This window comes from Podarcis gaigeae (genome assembly GCF_964106915.1).
Source record: "Podarcis gaigeae genome assembly, chromosome: 6".
In the NCBI taxonomy this organism is placed as follows: Eukaryota; Metazoa; Chordata; class Lepidosauria; order Squamata; family Lacertidae; genus Podarcis; species Podarcis gaigeae.
In genome coordinates this window covers 37717502-37735149 of record NC_139682.1, presented here as the reverse complement: position 1 = coordinate 37735149, position 17648 = coordinate 37717502, and the positions used below count along the sequence as shown (strand labels likewise).

At 42.4% G+C, this 17648-nt stretch overlaps 1 protein-coding gene across 1 annotated transcript; it reads left to right on the top strand.

Annotated features, from left to right (window-relative positions):
• Positions 1–309: 309 nt before the first annotated feature.
• LOC310847720 (olfactory receptor class A-like protein 1) lies at positions 310–1302 on the top strand (the record flags this gene model as incomplete). Its single annotated transcript, XM_083745781.1, has 1 exon — positions 310–1302. The coding sequence occupies one exon, from the start codon at positions 310–312 to the stop codon at positions 1300–1302; it is 993 nt and encodes a 330-aa protein (XP_083601907.1).
• Positions 1303–17648: the final 16346 nt, after the last annotated feature.

Below are 17648 nucleotides of genomic sequence, written 5' to 3'. Positions count from 1 at the left end.
GCAGGAATGTCTGCTTGCAGAATAACTTTTCCCCCTATCTTAGAATTCAGCATCTTAAGCAACTTTTCAGTTTTCCAGCATGCAATAATTTTGCAAACAGAAGGGCTTACATGGATGCATGCCTAAATAAATACATGAGTGGGGTGTGTGTGTGTTTTCCAATCAACATGAAAGGAACTTAATTTAATTTACATATGGCTTTGTTGACTGCTGTGGGGGGGAACCAATTCTCTGCTACTTTTCAACACTTTTGTCTTGTAGAATACACAGAGTGAGCAACCTTCCTCCCAGCAGGGTTACGCAGCCGTGATGCAAGTCTGGTTCGTGGTGAACATGCTTGGTTTCATTTCTCTTGACATGATAGGGATCCCAGGAAATCTAGCCATCCTCTATGCCTTCCTCAAAGCCACCTGCCGGCAAAACTTCACACCCAGTGAAATCATCCTGGGCAAACTTGCACTGGCCAACCTCCTGGTGATCCTGACCAGGGGTGTCCCACTCACTTTGCAAGCATTTGGCATCCACACCATGCATGATAATTTGACCTGTGGCATCACCCTCTACATCTATTGTGTGAGCAGAGCTATGAGCATCTTCTTAACTTCCATGCTGGGCTGCTTCCAGTGCCTCCTCATTGCTCCATGTCCTCTCAGATGTTTGCGGCTAAGGCATAGCATCCTTGCAAAACTCCCTTCCATCATGATTTCCCTTTGGTGCTTCAACCTCCTGGTCTGCTGCACCCGTTTGCTTTACTCCCTGCCTCGCACCGGTACCAACTGCACCGAGGAAGAGATCATGGTAGTGTATGACTTCTGCTGTGTGGTGTTCCCTAACCAACTCTTGTACTTTGGAAATGGAGTGGTATTTGTCACTCGAGACATTTTCTTCCTGGGGTTGATGAGCCTCTCAAGTGGATACCTCCTCTTTGTTTTTTGGCAGCATGGGAAACTGATGAGCCGCTTGCCCATGCTACAGCTGAAGCATTCAGAGATCCGAGCAGCAAAATCAGTCATGGGCCTGCTGGCCATGTACCTTCTCAGCTTTGGACTGGACAGTGTCTTCTGGATGGTCAACCTTTGTGTAGCCCCAGTCTCACTGAGGTTCGCAGATGCCCGCATGTTTTTTGACTCCTGCTACTCAGCTATAAGTCCCATGTTGATTATCCTAACCAACAGAAAGATTCAGGCAGGCCTGAAGTGTGCTATTGGGAACATTCCTGGAAAGAGAGAGCTACCAAATGCAGACATGTCTAAGAACTGTCGTGGAGAAACAAATGGGCGCATTAAAAAGTCTCGGTCTTAAATGCATATGTGTGGGGCAGCTCATAAGATCCTCCCCACACATAGAGGGAGCTGCAGGACCATGAGGGCTAGCTACTGTTATGGTGGCAACCATGCTCCCCCAACACCTGTTTCTGACATATGTTGAAAGGTATTCTAGGCACATACCAATGTATGTGCCTAGAGCTCTTCCTGATTGGGCCAGAGTCCCGTGTGCTCTGTGTGTGTGTATCTGATATACACCAAAGTCTCAAGTTGACTTTCTGTTTGGGGCAAGCATTTTGTACTCGAGATAACATGATACTTCATCCATGCAGTCCTAACTAATAATAATAATATGGCATATGGTTGCCCAAATAGCATGAGCTAATCCATCATGTTATTAGTTGCAAATTATACAACTCCCTATCAACATACACAACTGGCTGCTTGAGAGTGTTTTGCTTGCACAAAACTTATGCAGTGGTTAGACTCTGCCTGCCCTTTACTGAGCATTTGTTCTGATTTGTTTATGGGGTGTTAAGAGAAAGTAAAAGCAACAACAACAACAAAGAGTTAGCATTAAATGGGAACAGAATACAAATGAACAGTCTGCAACAATTCAGTTAGGCTTTGATATTATTATTATTTCTACTTTTTAAGCTGAGGACAGGTTACCCAAAAGAAATCAGAATTAATAACAAAATACACTGTCATTGAAAATAATAAAATCACAAACTGGGCAGTTGGAATCACACTGTCTTGCAGGGTAGGGCACCGAAACTAGCATTTCCCTGGAAGAGGGTATGCATGGAGAGATGATTAGCAGAAGTTTGATACCAGTTGTCAGAGAGAGATGTTAGGGGGGTTTGGACTGTTCTGTACTTGCCTGTTTCTCTACCAAGCCCTCTTCACAGGGAATTCTGGGAACCATATCTCCATGAGGGGAATAGGGGTCTCCTAACAACTCTCAGCAGCCATAATAACCTCAAGCTCCCAGAATGCTTTGGAGAAAGCCAGGGTTGTTCAAAGTGATACCACAGTCCTTTGAATGCATGGTGCCATTGCGGCTGACGTTTGACCCTGAAATTCCTACTGTTTAGGGATGAAGCCCCAAACGACAGCATAGGATCATGCCATGTTTGGGGGCAGAAATGGAGCTGGATAGCTCCTGGGTCAATTCTAGAATTCTATTACACAATAATTATTGTGTGGGTTTTTTTTGTTTTTTTTCCTTTTCCCAAAGTTTGTCAACATTATCTAACAAAACCAATCCTGGGGAGTGCTTTATTTATAGCAAAAAAAAGTAAAGTTTTTTGTGATGCCTTAAATTTTATCTACTAGAACCTATTTTGCCATGCATCTGATGAAGCACTCTCTAACACACACACACACACACACACACACAGCCTTTGTAGAGCCACAATACTATTTGTTGTATATTCCAATAAATTGCATTTTGGTAAGGCCTGCCAGATGTTGTTGGAGTCCCATTATCCCTAACCAATGACCATCTTGGCCAGCACTGATGGGCCTTGGAATCCAACACCTGGAGGCTCTCATTTTCCCCAGTCCTGACCCACTCCTTGTCCATCCTCACCCCCAACGCTGAAGTCCATGTAACTGCAATTCTTCACATTCATCTTCTGCTACATTTACAAGCAACTTCCCTTGCCCCTTTCTGTTCAGTCCAACAGCTGTGTCTTACTGCTTTTTATATATATAACAGCAGCAGTAGGACTTTCACATCAAACTGCTTTTTTGCCTTCTCTGCCTACTTTAAGCACTTCACAGTAGCTTTGCAGTACTGTGAGTCAGTAATCTACACATCACTTCCAGGCAGTTGTTATCATCATCTCCGGTGGTGAACTTGGCCAAGAGATAAGCTAGAATAAGAAGATGAATAGCATCATTCTAAATTTTGCCCTGGATTTCCAATACACTTAGCTAAGCACTGGAGCATCTGAGTTTGTTTGGCCATTCCTATCAGACAATAGTTACCCTTCTATTTCATCTTGTCTGCTGCAGAGGAACACAGCCTTGCTGTCTATGCAAGTATGCACTGAGTGCCTTAGAGTCAATGTTGTCTCTAAGTTGTCTGGGGAAGTATGCAAGACAAAAACCTGGGCATACAAGACAAGAAAGTTGTAATGTGTTCTTAGGTAAAGGTAAAGGGACCCCTGACCATTAGGTCCACGACTCTGGGGTTGTCGCGCTCATCTCGCTTTTCTGGCCGAGGGAGCCGGCGTACAGCTTCATGTGGCCAGCATGACTAAGCCGCTTCTGGCAAACCAGAGCAGTGCACAGAAACACTGTTTACCTTCCCACTGGAGCGGTACCTATTTATCTACTTGCACTTCGTGCTTTCAAACTGCCAGGTTGGCAGGAGCAGGGACTGAGCAACGGGAGCTCACCCCGTCGAGGTGATTCAAATCGCCGACCTTCTGATCAGCAAGCCCTAGGTTCTGTGGTTTAACCCACAGCGCCACCCTCTATTTAGCTTAATCAATAGGATTGACTCTCACTAGTTGTGAGAAGTAGTGTGAGACCTCCAGAAATTGCAAATGCTTTCCTCTCTGCAAGGGGTTTAACCTAATTAAGACATCCAAGCACATCCTAATCCAATTTATTCAAGAGTCCTGCTGGAAGATGTTCCATGCCTGAGGGAAGAGGCCCTGCCAAACACTGGTGGTAATAATAATAATAATAATAATAATAATAATAATAATAATAATAATACCCCACCCATCTAACTGGGTTGCCCCAGTGTCAGGGACTGGACTGAAGAGGACGAGGGGGAGGGGGAAGAATGGTGGAGATCAACCCCCCTTCCTCCTGACGCTGCAGAAGGAGAAGATTGCAGTATTGAATTACATCAGGGCTTTGAGGAGAGTGAAGGAAGTCATAACTCAGAGACAGGTGAACAGAAGAGTTGACAAGTGTTAGAAGAAGGGGCGGGGAGGAAAATGTGGAAGGGGAACCAGTTGACACGTTGTCACTGGAAAGTATTTCTTTTTTTTCTTTTTTTTTCTTCATATAATTTTTTATTAATTTTCTAACACAATTGTTCAATTTTATCCAAATTTTAACAAATTACTCTTTTTGGACTTCCTTAAGTTTCTCTGGTAATCATCCGTAATTACTCTTCAATACGCATTCCCTTCATTGTATTGCCATTTGTCTTCCCTCCCTTTTCTATTTCTTTTTGACAATACCTCTTAAACTTTTACAGTGCTTCTTGAAACCCCACTAGTGTTGTCACTGGAAAGTATTTCAGATCCCCCTTCCCCCAGAACTCGGCGTTCGTTAAGGGTGCAGGAACAACGTAATCAATGGCAACTGATCATTGGCGGCCACCGTAAGGGAAAGTGCTGTTGCTAGGAAGGAAGGGAGGTGGAGCCCCAGTTTGGAGCAACGCCGTTGTTAAGGCTTGTTGTGTTCTTTTGTCTCTCACTGTTAAGATTGAATAAAGCTCATTAAAAAGGAATCTACCTTGTTTTCTCTGCTCTTGCTGTAACTGGGGGAGGAATAGCCTTCCTGAAGCCTGGACAGAGCCTTGACACCCAGCCACTCTGGGCGGCTTCCAGAATATACAAAAATATAATAAAACATTAAACATTAAAAACTTCCCTAAACAGGTCTAGCTTCAGATGCCTTCTAAAGGTTGTATAGGTACTTGTCTCCTTGACATCTGACGGGAGGGTGTTAGTAAACACATTATAGGGACTTGAACATCCACTGCTCCCAATCAAGATTAGGACCACACACACCTTTGCACCAATTACCTAAGGTGAGTAAATTTATATCCTACTTGAACTCCAGATATGTCTTCCTCTCTCGGAAATGCCTCCCTCAGGTGACCTAACCTGTGTGGGCAGGCTTACCCAAGGGCAGGATACCAAGTTCAATCCACGGTTCAGTCCATAGTTTTGCAAAAACAAACAGCCAATTGGATGTTGCCCCTTTATGTCCTAAGAAAACCACTGCTTCCTGTGGGCATTCTGGGGTCCAATGCAAATATTAAGATGGCCCCACAAACTGCCTTCCTCTATCAAAAACAAAGCCATGCTTTCCCCCACCCCCTGGTAATATTATTATATGAGTCCCTTCAGCAGTCTTCAGTAAGTGGCTGAAAGTGGGCAAGGATAGAGAAGGTCCTCCTTTCCCTTCCACTCTGTAAACAAACACAAACTCTGGATTACACTCCCACCCCTTCCTTACGATTGCCTAGTGGCACCTTAACTGAAGAAATTCAGACAACAGAGACTGGCAGCTGGGTAGCAGTGAATTGGGTTTGAATTTTGCTTTGCTCTTCATATTCTTCCAGGGTTGGGGAAATCTGAATTTACAGGGAAATAGATGGGTTCTGGATGAGGGAAAGATCACGTGAACAATGCCCAGAAATGTTGGACTCAAGCAGCCTCAAACTCATGGTAAACCCTCAAGAGTTATCCACTTCTAAACCTTAGTGTTTGATTCTAGTCTGTTCATTCCTGGTCTGCATCAGCCTAGCATCAGATCAGCCTGGATTGTTCCACTCCTAGATAGTTTGGTTCCCCTTCCCACCTCCTTCCCAATGTTCCCTAATTCTTCTCCATCTTTGTTATTTTTATACTCAGTTGGTTATGGCTCCAGGACAGCTGCCAAGCATACTTATCTCCCTTCATTGCAAAAGTAATTTCATACCATATGGGACTCGAGGAAATCTATGAGGACTCAGCCTTCCCTTGGTCTCCCATCATTGCCTTTTATCTGGCTGTTTGTTGAGAAGATATACCTTATCAAAGAGCTGGCATTCCTCCCAGGAATTCTTAAGGAACCACTGCAGGAGGAATCCGATCTTAGGCCGGAAATTTAGGTTTGCATTATTAAAGTAGATTAAAACCCTCTGGTGCAACAAATCCACTTTAACAAAAACACAGACTTCTTCTTTTTTTACAATGAAGAAAGTGATGGGGAGTGAGAAAAGTGTGGGATAATGACTAATTGACAGGAAGACAAATGACCTCCACACAAAGAAATACTCAATTATTAGCAGACATTACCGCTATGTAATCTTTGGGAAACAATGAATGACAATAAACAGGTTATCTGGAGAAACCTAAAGTAACCATTGGTGCCCAAGTGCTAGGGACAACTTCCTGATTTACTGCAGCTCCTCAGATAATATTTTCCCCCTTCATCCCATTTTGGGAAAGGTAATTTCTGCCATGTGCTGGATTTATACTGGACAACCCACAAATAATTTAGCTTTATTCGTTGTTCTGCAATGTTTCCCCAATGTTATCACATTTTTGCTGCCAGGAGGGCCACTCGTGCATTGAAATGCAACAAATGCATGACAACCCACCATCCCTAGAACATTTCTGATATAAAAAGTTGCAGAACTTCTCTGAATTTCAAAATGCAGTTCTCCAGCCAACTAATCTGCACAAAAATGTATATACTAGAGTAAATTGCACATTTTAAAAAATGGAATAATAGGCAAACTCACATAGGGAAAAAATGTGCATAATAGGATCAATTCACAGCAACTCTTCAGGATTTCAAGCAGGGGTCTGTACCAGTCCTATCTTGAGATACCAAGGACTTTTTACATGTATTCTGCCATGTACCTATGGCTCTTCCTTTTCCTGTGCTCTTAAATTCACAGAGTATTTTGTGAGCTGGAATCTAACAAACTGTTCCACTATGCCTGCTGAGAATTGCACCTCCAGTGATTGCAAACCAAGTTTAGCATTCTCTTCTAAGTAAATTTTGCCAGTGGGAAAAAGCCTCTAATATCAGAAAACAAATTTAAAAATTTTAAAAAATACACCTCTACAAGATGCTTAAATGCAGTTCACTCAAAAAAATATAATCCAGTCAAAAAATCAAAATCATACTACCAGCACCCTAAAATTCTTATAAGCACTGCTTCGAAATATCTAGTTTGGTTCTGTAAAATACAGGCTTTTTTTTTTTTTTGGTCCCCATCACTTTATTGCTTATAGTCCACTGCCCTCTGCTGGTAAATTGTGTTATTTTTTAAAAGTTAGGCACACACAGGTGTATATCGAAAATCCAAGGGAAGCCAACATAAGCTGATATAATTCATTCTGTTCCTATCTGTGCGCATAAGATGATAACAATGTGATTCACCTGTTTGAAACCTCACCGGGTGGCATAATGGGGCAAGTCCACAGACACCTTAGAGAGACCAAAGCACAAACCAAACTAATCCTTTGCTGCGTCTCCCCCTTTTTCAACCTGAGGGCCACATTATTTCATGGGCAGGACCAGAGGCAAAACTTGGCAGAGTGGCATGCCAGGGCAGAGCTTTCTGCATATATACACACCTCTGACCATTGCCCTTCCAGGCAAGCGAGAAACATTAACACACTTTAAAAAGACACAAGCACTTGTCAAGAGTACAAAGCAAACTGGAAAGGGAATGTGGTCCAAGGAGAGTTTTGAGGGCCAGATAAGCTTGGAGTGGCCCATTCAGCAAACCAGGCCTCAGTGTTGCCCACCCATGCTATAGCCTCAAAGAAGTGGCTACATCAACACATCCTGTGGTTCTGTGGTAAGGAGCATGTACTATTGGTGGCCTTCTCTCTCTCTCTCTCTCTCTCTCTCTCTCTCTCTCTGTGTGTGTGTGTGTGTGTGTGTGCGCGCACACGTGCGCGTGCACACACAAACTTGTTTATTTGTGGTTTTGATTTATACAATTTAATGGCTATATATTTTTAAATATCCAGTAATATTTTATGGCTTGGATCATAAATGTCCCTTCCTTAAATGGAAAGGCTCCTTCCATTCCCAGTTACTTCCATTTTGCTCCTGTCGGTAGAAAACAGGAAAGTGATTTTTTTGGTTTTTCTTCCTCTTTCTGCAGCTCACCGTGCCAGTTCTCACACTGTTTTGATGGGTCTTCAACCCTTTGAGGCTGTAAAGTTCTGCAGGGGAGAATTTCATAGGAACTCCGGACCCAAGCCTTAGGAAAAGGTTTGCAACTGTCTTCACAACATTTTGTGTTTGCTTCGCATATCCAAAATTGTGGTGCCCGGGCTATGCCTTCCTACCTGCATAGTTTTAGATGCTGCAGTAAGGTTTGTTTTATAGGCAGGATACAAGTTGCTTTTCAGACAGTAGTGGCGCTGGCTTCTCTGCGGTGCTATCAATGGTAAACTAATTGATACATTTAGCACCACCAATGGGCATCATTTGCAGGAACTTAAAGTCCCTGCTCAGTTGGAAACAACTGGAAACTTTATGGCTGGATTTTAAGAGATTAGAAGTTCTGGAAACCTTCCTTTTGTGTTTGGGAATTACAAAACTCAATATGGGGAATTGAGGAACTTCAATGGCGGAAAATAGTTCCTTTCTTTTTTGAAACTTTGAAATACTCCCCCTATAGGTCTGTGGAAATATAGTGGCATGGGAATTGAGCTTTATTGAAACTTTTTGTGGTTCTTTTTGTTTATATTTGGGACTTGTTTTTCCCATGGGACAAAAGACCATTTGACCTTGAACAGAGGCAGGTGTGGAATGAGCGGCACAGGGAGAACAAGAGCAGCTAAAGCTAAAGATAAAGAAAAAGAGAAAAAATCTGGGCAACTTTTGCAAATAACTTTAACTCATCACCGCAGATCATCTGTCCCAACTGTGCTGACAGCACAGGAGGTGGAACTAGTGCAGCCTGCTGCAGAAGATATGGCAACTGGAGGATCTGAAACAGTTTTAAAACAAATTTTGGAACAATTGGCAGTTTTAAACCAAAAAGTGGACAATCAAACATCAAAGATTGACCAAGCTACATCCTCTATTGGCAAATTAACTGAACAGGTTTCGCAGCACACTCAGGCAATTGAGAAATTGCAAGGAGCTACGGCAGAAAACTACAAATTAGCTGTGGAAGCCAACCAAAAAGCAGAACAGGCGAACTTAAAGGTGGATGAAATTAAAGGAGAGGTAAGACCTCTGAGAAGGCAGGTAGGGGAACAACAAGCCTACCTGGCATTGGTTGAATTGAAAAGTAAAGATAGTAATCTCAGGATAAGGGCTATCCCGGAATTGGAACAAAATAACTTAGAGGGATTTCTGACACTTCTGTTCTCCAAATTCTGGGGAATTGAGGAAGAAAAGGACTTTAAAAGGACTTTAAAATTGTGACAGCCTTTAGACTGGGAAAATCAGTAAAGAAAGACAAGCCCAGAGACTGTTTGGTTGCTCTGAGATCAAGAGAAGAAAGGGATAAGATATTAGGCCTACATTTTAAGAAATCTTTGGAGATAGAAGGCAAAAGGGCCGAAATTTACAGAGATATACCCAAATATCTCTTGGAACTTAGGACTACCTATATAGATTTGACCAAATTGTTGAGACACAACGGAATTCCTTACAGGTGGGAGTTTCCACAAGGACTTTCATTTACTTACAAAGGAAGGAAAATAAAGATTAAATCACCTGAAGACCAGCAGAAGTTCCTACACGACCACGAGGAGGACCTGCAAAAAGGAGCTGCAGCTTCTTGGCCTCCACCACCACCGGGACCATCTCCAAGAGTTATACCACCAGGATCAGGACCAGCATTACCTCCCCCGGGATCGGGCGGAAGCTTAGACACCCCATTGTAGAACCCGTCAATTGATTCAGGATGTCTCTGCAGCTCCTTAGTTGGAATATAAATGGCGGAAACTCCCCGGAAAAAAGAAGGAAAGTTTTTCACATTTTGAAAAAGGAACAACTGGACGTTATCTGCCTACAGGAAACACATGTGACAAGGCTCCATAGAAAAGTGTTAATTAACAAAAGACTAGGCCAAGAATTTATTTCTTCGGACAAAGTTAAGAAGAGAGGAGTGGTGATTTACGCAAAGGAGAGCCTGTCACCGAAATTTTTATTCAAAGATGAATATGGCCGAATTTTGGCGATTGAAATACAGACACAAGGAGAAAAAATTTTGATATTAGGACTATATGCTCCAAATGAGGGAAAGTCGGAATTCTTCAGGAAGCTGCATGAGACTATGCTGGATTATTTGGACTATAGTAACATCATTATGCTGGGTGATATGAATGGGGTTGTCTCTGTAAATATGGATAAGTCACAAAGTGCCAACATATCGAAAGACGGCAGACTACCCAAAACTTTTTTTGAAATGACAGACAATATGGACTTAGTTGACATTTGGAGGGTTAAGAACCCTCTAGGGAAAGAAGGGACTTTCTTTTCTGAAGCTCATCTGACATGGACACGAATCGACCAAATCTGGACAACTAGAGGACTGGCACCTAAGACTAGAAAAGTGGAAATCTGCCCAAAAACCTGCTCCGACCATAGTGCTTTGAAAGTGGAATTGAGACTTAACACAACCGGTTCTTTTAGATGGAAAATGAATGACACTTTATTAAGAGATCAGGAGATTGTGAAGAAGGCCCAAAAAACTTTAAAGGACTATTTTGAGATAAATTTGAATACTATTGTGGAAAAAAGAACAATCTGGGACGCAAGTAAGGCAGTCATGAGAGGGTTTCTAATACAACAAAACACGATTAAGAAAAGGCTCTGGAATGAAAAGAAGGAGAAGATATTGGAGAAAATAAGAGAAGGAGAGAAAAAATTAAGATCTAGGCCTAAGTCGAAGGACGTGTTAAGAGAAGTGAAATTTTTCCAGGCGCAATATTCAAAACTGATAAATCAAGAGGTAGAATGGAAAATTAAACAAATGAAACAAAGATCCTTCGAATCGGCGAATAAGTGTGGGAAACTGCTAGCTTGGCAGTTGAAAAAGAGACAAAAGCTTAATACGGTTACAAATCTAGAGATCGAAGGGAGAATGGTCCAGAAACCCGAGGAAATTAGAAAGTACTTCCAGAGGTACTTCAAATAACTTTATACACAAGGGCCGCAAAAAGCCTCAGAGGTGGATCAATTTCTTAAAACTAATGGATTACAAAAAATACCCCTGGAAATGAGAACAAACCTGAACTGTAACATTACACAGCAAGAAATTGAAAGTGCCATTCAAAATCTTCAACTTGGCAAGTCCCCAGGCCCGGACGGCCTAACCTCCAAATACTATAAAGTTTTAAAGGACTATTTGATACAACCTTTGATGGAGGTTTGTAACCAGATAATGGAGGGAAGGAAGGCACCGGAAACGTGGAAAGAAGCTTTCATCACATTGATACCTAAATCAGAGACTGAAAAGACCCAACTTAAGAACTACCGCCCCATTTCACTCCTAAATGTGGATTATAAAATTTTTGCAGATATTTTGGCAAATAGACTTAAAAAAGTACTAAATGAAGTGATTCACAAGGACCAGGCTGGCTTTCTCCCTGGTAGGCATTTGTTTGATAACACAAGAAACATTATTGACATTTTGGAACTTCTACAAACAAATCTGAACACCAGAGCGGTTTTGATTTTTGTTGACGCAGAGAAGGCCTTTGATAATATTTCTTGGATGTTTATGAAGAAAAATTTGGAAGGGATGGGAGTGGGGCGGGGGTTCGAAAATGGTATAGAAGCAATCTATACAGAACAAAAAGCTAAATTGATAGTAAACAATGTGGTGACAGAGGAGTTTAAAATTGAAAAAGGGACACGCCAGGGGTGCCCTCTATCCCCCCTATTGTTCATTTCAGTTCTGGAGGTGTTGCTAAATATGATTAGAAAGGACCGGTTGGTCCAGGGAATTGAGGTCGGAGTGAAACAATACAAATTGAAAGCATTTGCAGATGACTTGGTATTAACACTTCAGGAACCAGTCTCCAGCACTAAAAGAGTGTTAGAATTAATTTCTGATTTTGGTCGGGTGGCGGGGTTTAAGTTAAATAAGCAAAAAACCAAGGTTTTAGCAAAAAATTTGACAGTTACAGAAACAGATGAGTTCTCCAAAGAAACGGAGCTGAATGTGGTTAAAAAGGTAAAATACCTAGGGGTGTACTTGACCTCCAAAAGTCTGAATTTGTTTAAAGATAATTATGAGAAATGTTGGTCAGAAATCAAAAGAGACTTGGAAATATGGTCAAGATTGAAACTTTCCTTGTTAGGCCGAATAGCTGCTGTAAAGATGAATGTATTGCCGAAAATGTTATTCTTGTTTCAGGCCCTACAGATCGTGGACAAGGTGGAATGTTTTGGAAAGTGGCAGAAGGATATTTCTAACTTTGTTTGGCAGGGCAAAAAGCCCCGAATAAAGTTTAAAATATTAACTGATGCGAAAGAAAGAGGGGGATTTGCCCTGCCAGACTTGAGGCTATATTATGAATCTGCAGCCTTCTGCTGGTTGAAACATTGGATTTTATTGGAGAACACTGATGTCCTGGATCTGGAAGGGTTTGACAATGCGTTTGGGTGGCATGCATATTTGTGGTATGACAAGGTTAAAGTGCACAAATTGTTTAAAAATCATATTGTCAGAAGAGCAATTTGGAGGGTCTGGATAAAATACAAAGACTTATTGGAGAGTAAAACTCCGAGGTGGCTCTCACCGGTGGAGGCCAAGGCACGTAAGAGACCCAACATGGAGGCCCATTGGCCTAAATATTGGGAAATAATTGAAAAAACTGGAGACAATTGGAGGCTGCTAAGCTTGGAGAAATTGAAAACTAAGGTACGAGATTGGCTGCACTATGCGCAAATTCAAGAGGTATTTAAAATAGATAAAAAAGTTGGATTCCAGGTGGAAAAATCGAAACTAGAGACTGAATTGTTAGAGCCAAAAAGTAAGCTACTTTCGAGAATGTATAACTTGCTGCTTAAGTGGAATACACAGGATGAGATAGTCAAATCCGCTATGATAAAATGGGCTCAGGATGTGGGGCATAACATTATGTTTGCAGACTGGGAAAGGTTATGGAACACCGGTTTGAAATTCACGGCATGCACTGCCTTGAAGGAAAATATTATGAAAATGGTATACCGGTGGTACATGACCCCAGTCAAGTTAGCCAAGATATATCATCTGTCTGACAATAAATGTTGGAAATGTGGAGAGGCGGAAGGGACATTCTTTCATCTCTGGTGGACCTGCCCGAAAGTGAAGGCCTTCTGGGAAATGATCCATAATGAACTAAAAAAGGTATTGAGATTTACCTTACCTAAAAAACCAGAGGCCTTCCTTCTGGGCATGGTGGACCAGAGAGTGCTTAAGAAGGACAGAACCTTTTTCATGTATGCTACCACAGCAGCAAGGATCCTGATTGCAAAATACTGGAAGACACAAGATTTACCCACGCTGGAGGAATGGCAATCGCAGTTGATGGACTATATGGAACTGGCTGAAATGACTGGCAGAATCCGAGACGTGGGAGAAGAAACAACTGAGGAGGACTGGGAAAAGTTTAAGGACTATTTGAAAAAACACTATAAGCTGTATGAATGTTAAAAAATGCACCTTTCAGGAAATTCTAGCTTCAGCAAATGTAAGTTAATGAAATGAAAATTAAGACACAAGAATTCAGAGGTAAAATAATGAAATAACTTTATTGTGTTTAATATAAAACATATAAGAATTGAGCTATAGTAAAATTGAAAATAGGGAACATGATAAAATGGAAGTTACAATAAGTTTTGAAATAAGTTAACAAATTGCTGATGCTTTATAAGACAGAGAACGCAGGGTTCGGAGGATGTGGGGAAGTCCTATAGATTAGATGGAAAAAGAATATGGAAATTTGTTATTTATACCCTTTTTTTCTTATAACCACTCTTTATTCTTTTTTCTGTATTTCTGTATCTTTAAAAAAGCAATAAAAAAATGTTTTTTTTAAAAAAAGGAAACAACTGGAAACAACAACACCAGTGTACTGGACCCAACGTTTCAGCTGTAGTGCAACATTTGGCCACATTGTATGTTAAGGGTGGGAATTATTGTTGAGGGAGCGTAGTCTTCTTGAAGGAGAAAGCACCCTAATCTACCACCTCAGCTAAGATGACAACAATATATAACACCTAAGGCCCTTCTTTGTGTGCCTCCTCCACAAGAGGTGGAGTAACACAAGAACGGGCCGTTCTTTGGTGGCTTCCGCTTGTGGAATACTCTCCCCAAGGAGACTCCTCTGACACCAGGTGAAAACATTCCTCTTCTTCCATGAATTTGGCTAATTATACAATTATTTCCATTCAAACTGTGTGCGTATGGCAGGAGGTGCAAATGATTTTGTTTGTTACTATGGTATGTATTTTTGTGTTTTTATATTGTAAACCCTGTGATCCTTGGAAAAATTAATGATGATTATGTCATTCTAGTACACGGGGCTGGGGAGTGCATTTCCTTCAAGGCAGAGAGGAGCAATGAAAGTACAACATGTTTGTCATGTGGGAGAGATTAGACTGCTTAAAGTCATCTGTTGTTTTCTTCGTTAAGAACCACTCTGGGCCAGGTTAACTGAAAGGGCGTTAAGATCAACAAGTGGAACCCCATTAGTCTTGCCACAGCCTGGTAGTTATTAGCTTGTGGCAATACATAGATGGATAGATTTTTTCACTAGTAGTGCTGGTGTTTTACAACACGCTCCCTGCTGAAATGCAAAACTATATTGTCCATGTTGGTATTCTGCTGGCTTTTGAAGATGCACCTGGTCACACAAACATTCCCTTGATCTCCCATCTCAGCCTCCTGTTTTTCTTGCTGTGTTGTTTCAACGGGACCATTTTATTGCATATTTTAATTATGCCTATATTTTAATAGGATTTATCATGTACATTAATTACAGAGGTTTATATTTTAATCTCTGTGTAATGAGTCTTTTATACTATGAAAACTGCTTAGAGGTCTATCTTGGCATTAAGCGGTATATTAATTAATTAACTATAATAAATAACTATAAAAGGCCTGTGTGAGCGCAACTGTTGAACGTGCCCATTCTGTAAGTTATTTTCATGGAAAGTAATCCCTTCTAAAAGGCTGAAAATAGTGTGGCCATGTCTGGAGGGTGGGAGTTGTGTGTTCGGAATTGGATGTAAATATTCGCCAGGCTGGGGGTGTGCAGGACCACTGACATCCTGCTGCTGCCTTTGGTGCTACATAATCCATGACCATCACCAGGGACAACCCATTCCATTTCATCACCTAAGGTGAAATGGGAGGGTACCACCCCCAGTCACAGCCTTGCCTACCGGAGTCACGTGTTAACAGCTTCTGGTGAGATCTCACGAGAGTTACCCAAGATCTCATGAGATCTCGCCGGAAGCCACAATTCCCATAGCTGCATGACCACAGAGGCAGCAGAGACAGGCAGGATGCTCATGGGAGCACTGTTTCACAAGATGCTGCTGTCTGAGGTGGCTGCTTCAGTCTGCTTCATGGGCAGGCGGGCCCTGACCACAGCAGGAAGAGAAGGTACCCAGGAGCAAAGATACTGGTGTTAGTATTTCACTCCTCCATTGCTGGATGTGTGATTATTACACCACATGTCAGTGTTTACTTTCCAGGCTTGGAAAGTGTGAGAACAGAAGCCAGTCTTATCTCTTCTGCTGTACTGTACTTTTGTACTGTTTTCTTTCTCTCTCTCTCTAGTCCTGTATATATTGCTTAATAAATACTTAGAATGCACAAATCAAAGCTCCACTTCGTTTCTGCTATACTCTGCTGAGTGAGTGTGCTGATAGTATTTAGATATGTGTCGCTGGTACGCACTGGGACTGATTTGTGAATGTCCTGGGCTGTGCTTCATCAGGAAGATGCCCGGAGAGGTCTGTCTCATTCTGGGGGCTGCATGTGCCTGCCCCCCCCCGGCATGTTCCGACAGCTAGCAGATGAGGACAGCCAGGAGGAGAGAAGCCACTATGATCCACAATGCACAGACTCCACAGTGGCATGAGGATCACAACTCCACCAGAGATGAGGGAACAGATCCCTTAGGCTATCTCCAAGTAGCCAGGAGGCAATATTGACTTCACTTAGAGAAGGGGTGGGGAAGCTTATGATAAATGTGACTCTCCAAGACTCTCTTGTCTGGGCTTTGGGGCTCTTCCCACACCACACATTTCCTCCAGAGTCCCCAGATCACACCATAGCTGTCAACTTACAGATTTGAAAATAAGGGACCAGCAGCCTCGAAAATAAGGGATCAGCAGCCAAAATAAGGGATTTTGCGAGCACAGATATGTTCAACTTCTGAGCCCCTCCGAGCCAAAGGCAGAAAGCCCAGCCAGCAGCGAAACGAAGCCTCAAGCAGTGGTTCCCACAGCACAGCAACCCGGCAAAGGGGATGCAGCAAGGAAAACCACCATCACCTCTCCACTGGGAAGCGCTGAGCAAAGGCGAGTCCCCAGGCAACGCAGCCAATTTGATCAGCACAAGGCATGCAAGCTCCACCCCCAGTCGTTCTTAGACTCCTTATTGGGTGAGCAACGCAGCCAAGCAACACAGTTGGAGCCTCCCTGGCCAGCAGGGAGGGAGGGAGAGGAGCTGCTTCCTTTGAAACCCAGGAAATTTAAGGGACATCATCAATAAGGGACAGCAGCGGGACACAGCACTGGGATACGGGACTTTCCCGCCAAATAAGGGATGGTTGACAGCTATGGATCACACCCCTAACTGACCCTCCATCTTATCCTCCTTGAGTGTTTTTGTCAAGAATTTTGATAATGCCTCCCACTTTTCTGAATGGAGGATAGAGAGGGGTGTGACTGCACATACCCATGCTACACGTTTGAAGAAGTAGCTCTACCTGTGTGAGGAGCTAATAGTCTTAAGATTCTAACCTTTATAAAAGACTGTGCACACACACACACACACACACACACACACACACCTTCCTAGCTTTCTGAATCTTTACGGCAATGCTTGACTACAGATGGCCAACTCTTTATATGCCTACAGTTGCCACACAGGGAGTTTTCAAGTCATTACCATGCTGTAAGTGGTCATTTGATCCCACCCAGAGTGAAATCAATGTTCAGCTTCAAAAGAACTCACTTTCTTCTGATGTGATTTATCCGTCCTTTGTGTTACACCCCCACATCCCCATCCGTGCAGCGACCTCACAGCACAACCAGAAACTCATGTCTCCCTGGTAGTCCAATCAACAACATCTATCAGAAAACTAATGTTTTCTGCAGGATACCGCCCACCACCCTACATTCAAGTGAGAAAGCAAAGCATAATATATACATTAAGTGTGGGAGAGGTTACAGAGAGGAGGCAGGAGTGAGAGAGATTGATGAGTTGTCTTGAGAAACCCAGCAAAATGACTAATCAGTATTTGCTCCCCATTTCAGAATGGCAAATGAAAGAAAATTATCAGGCTCTCTTTAGCATCCGAAGCCACCCACCTTCTTTTGTTATTGTTGTGAGGGCAGTCGTTCCTCTTCTTGCTAGCTTCACACAGTAGGGCTGCTTTTCAGACTGCTGCCCAGTTCACCTCTAAATGCTGCATGAGATTGCTTTGT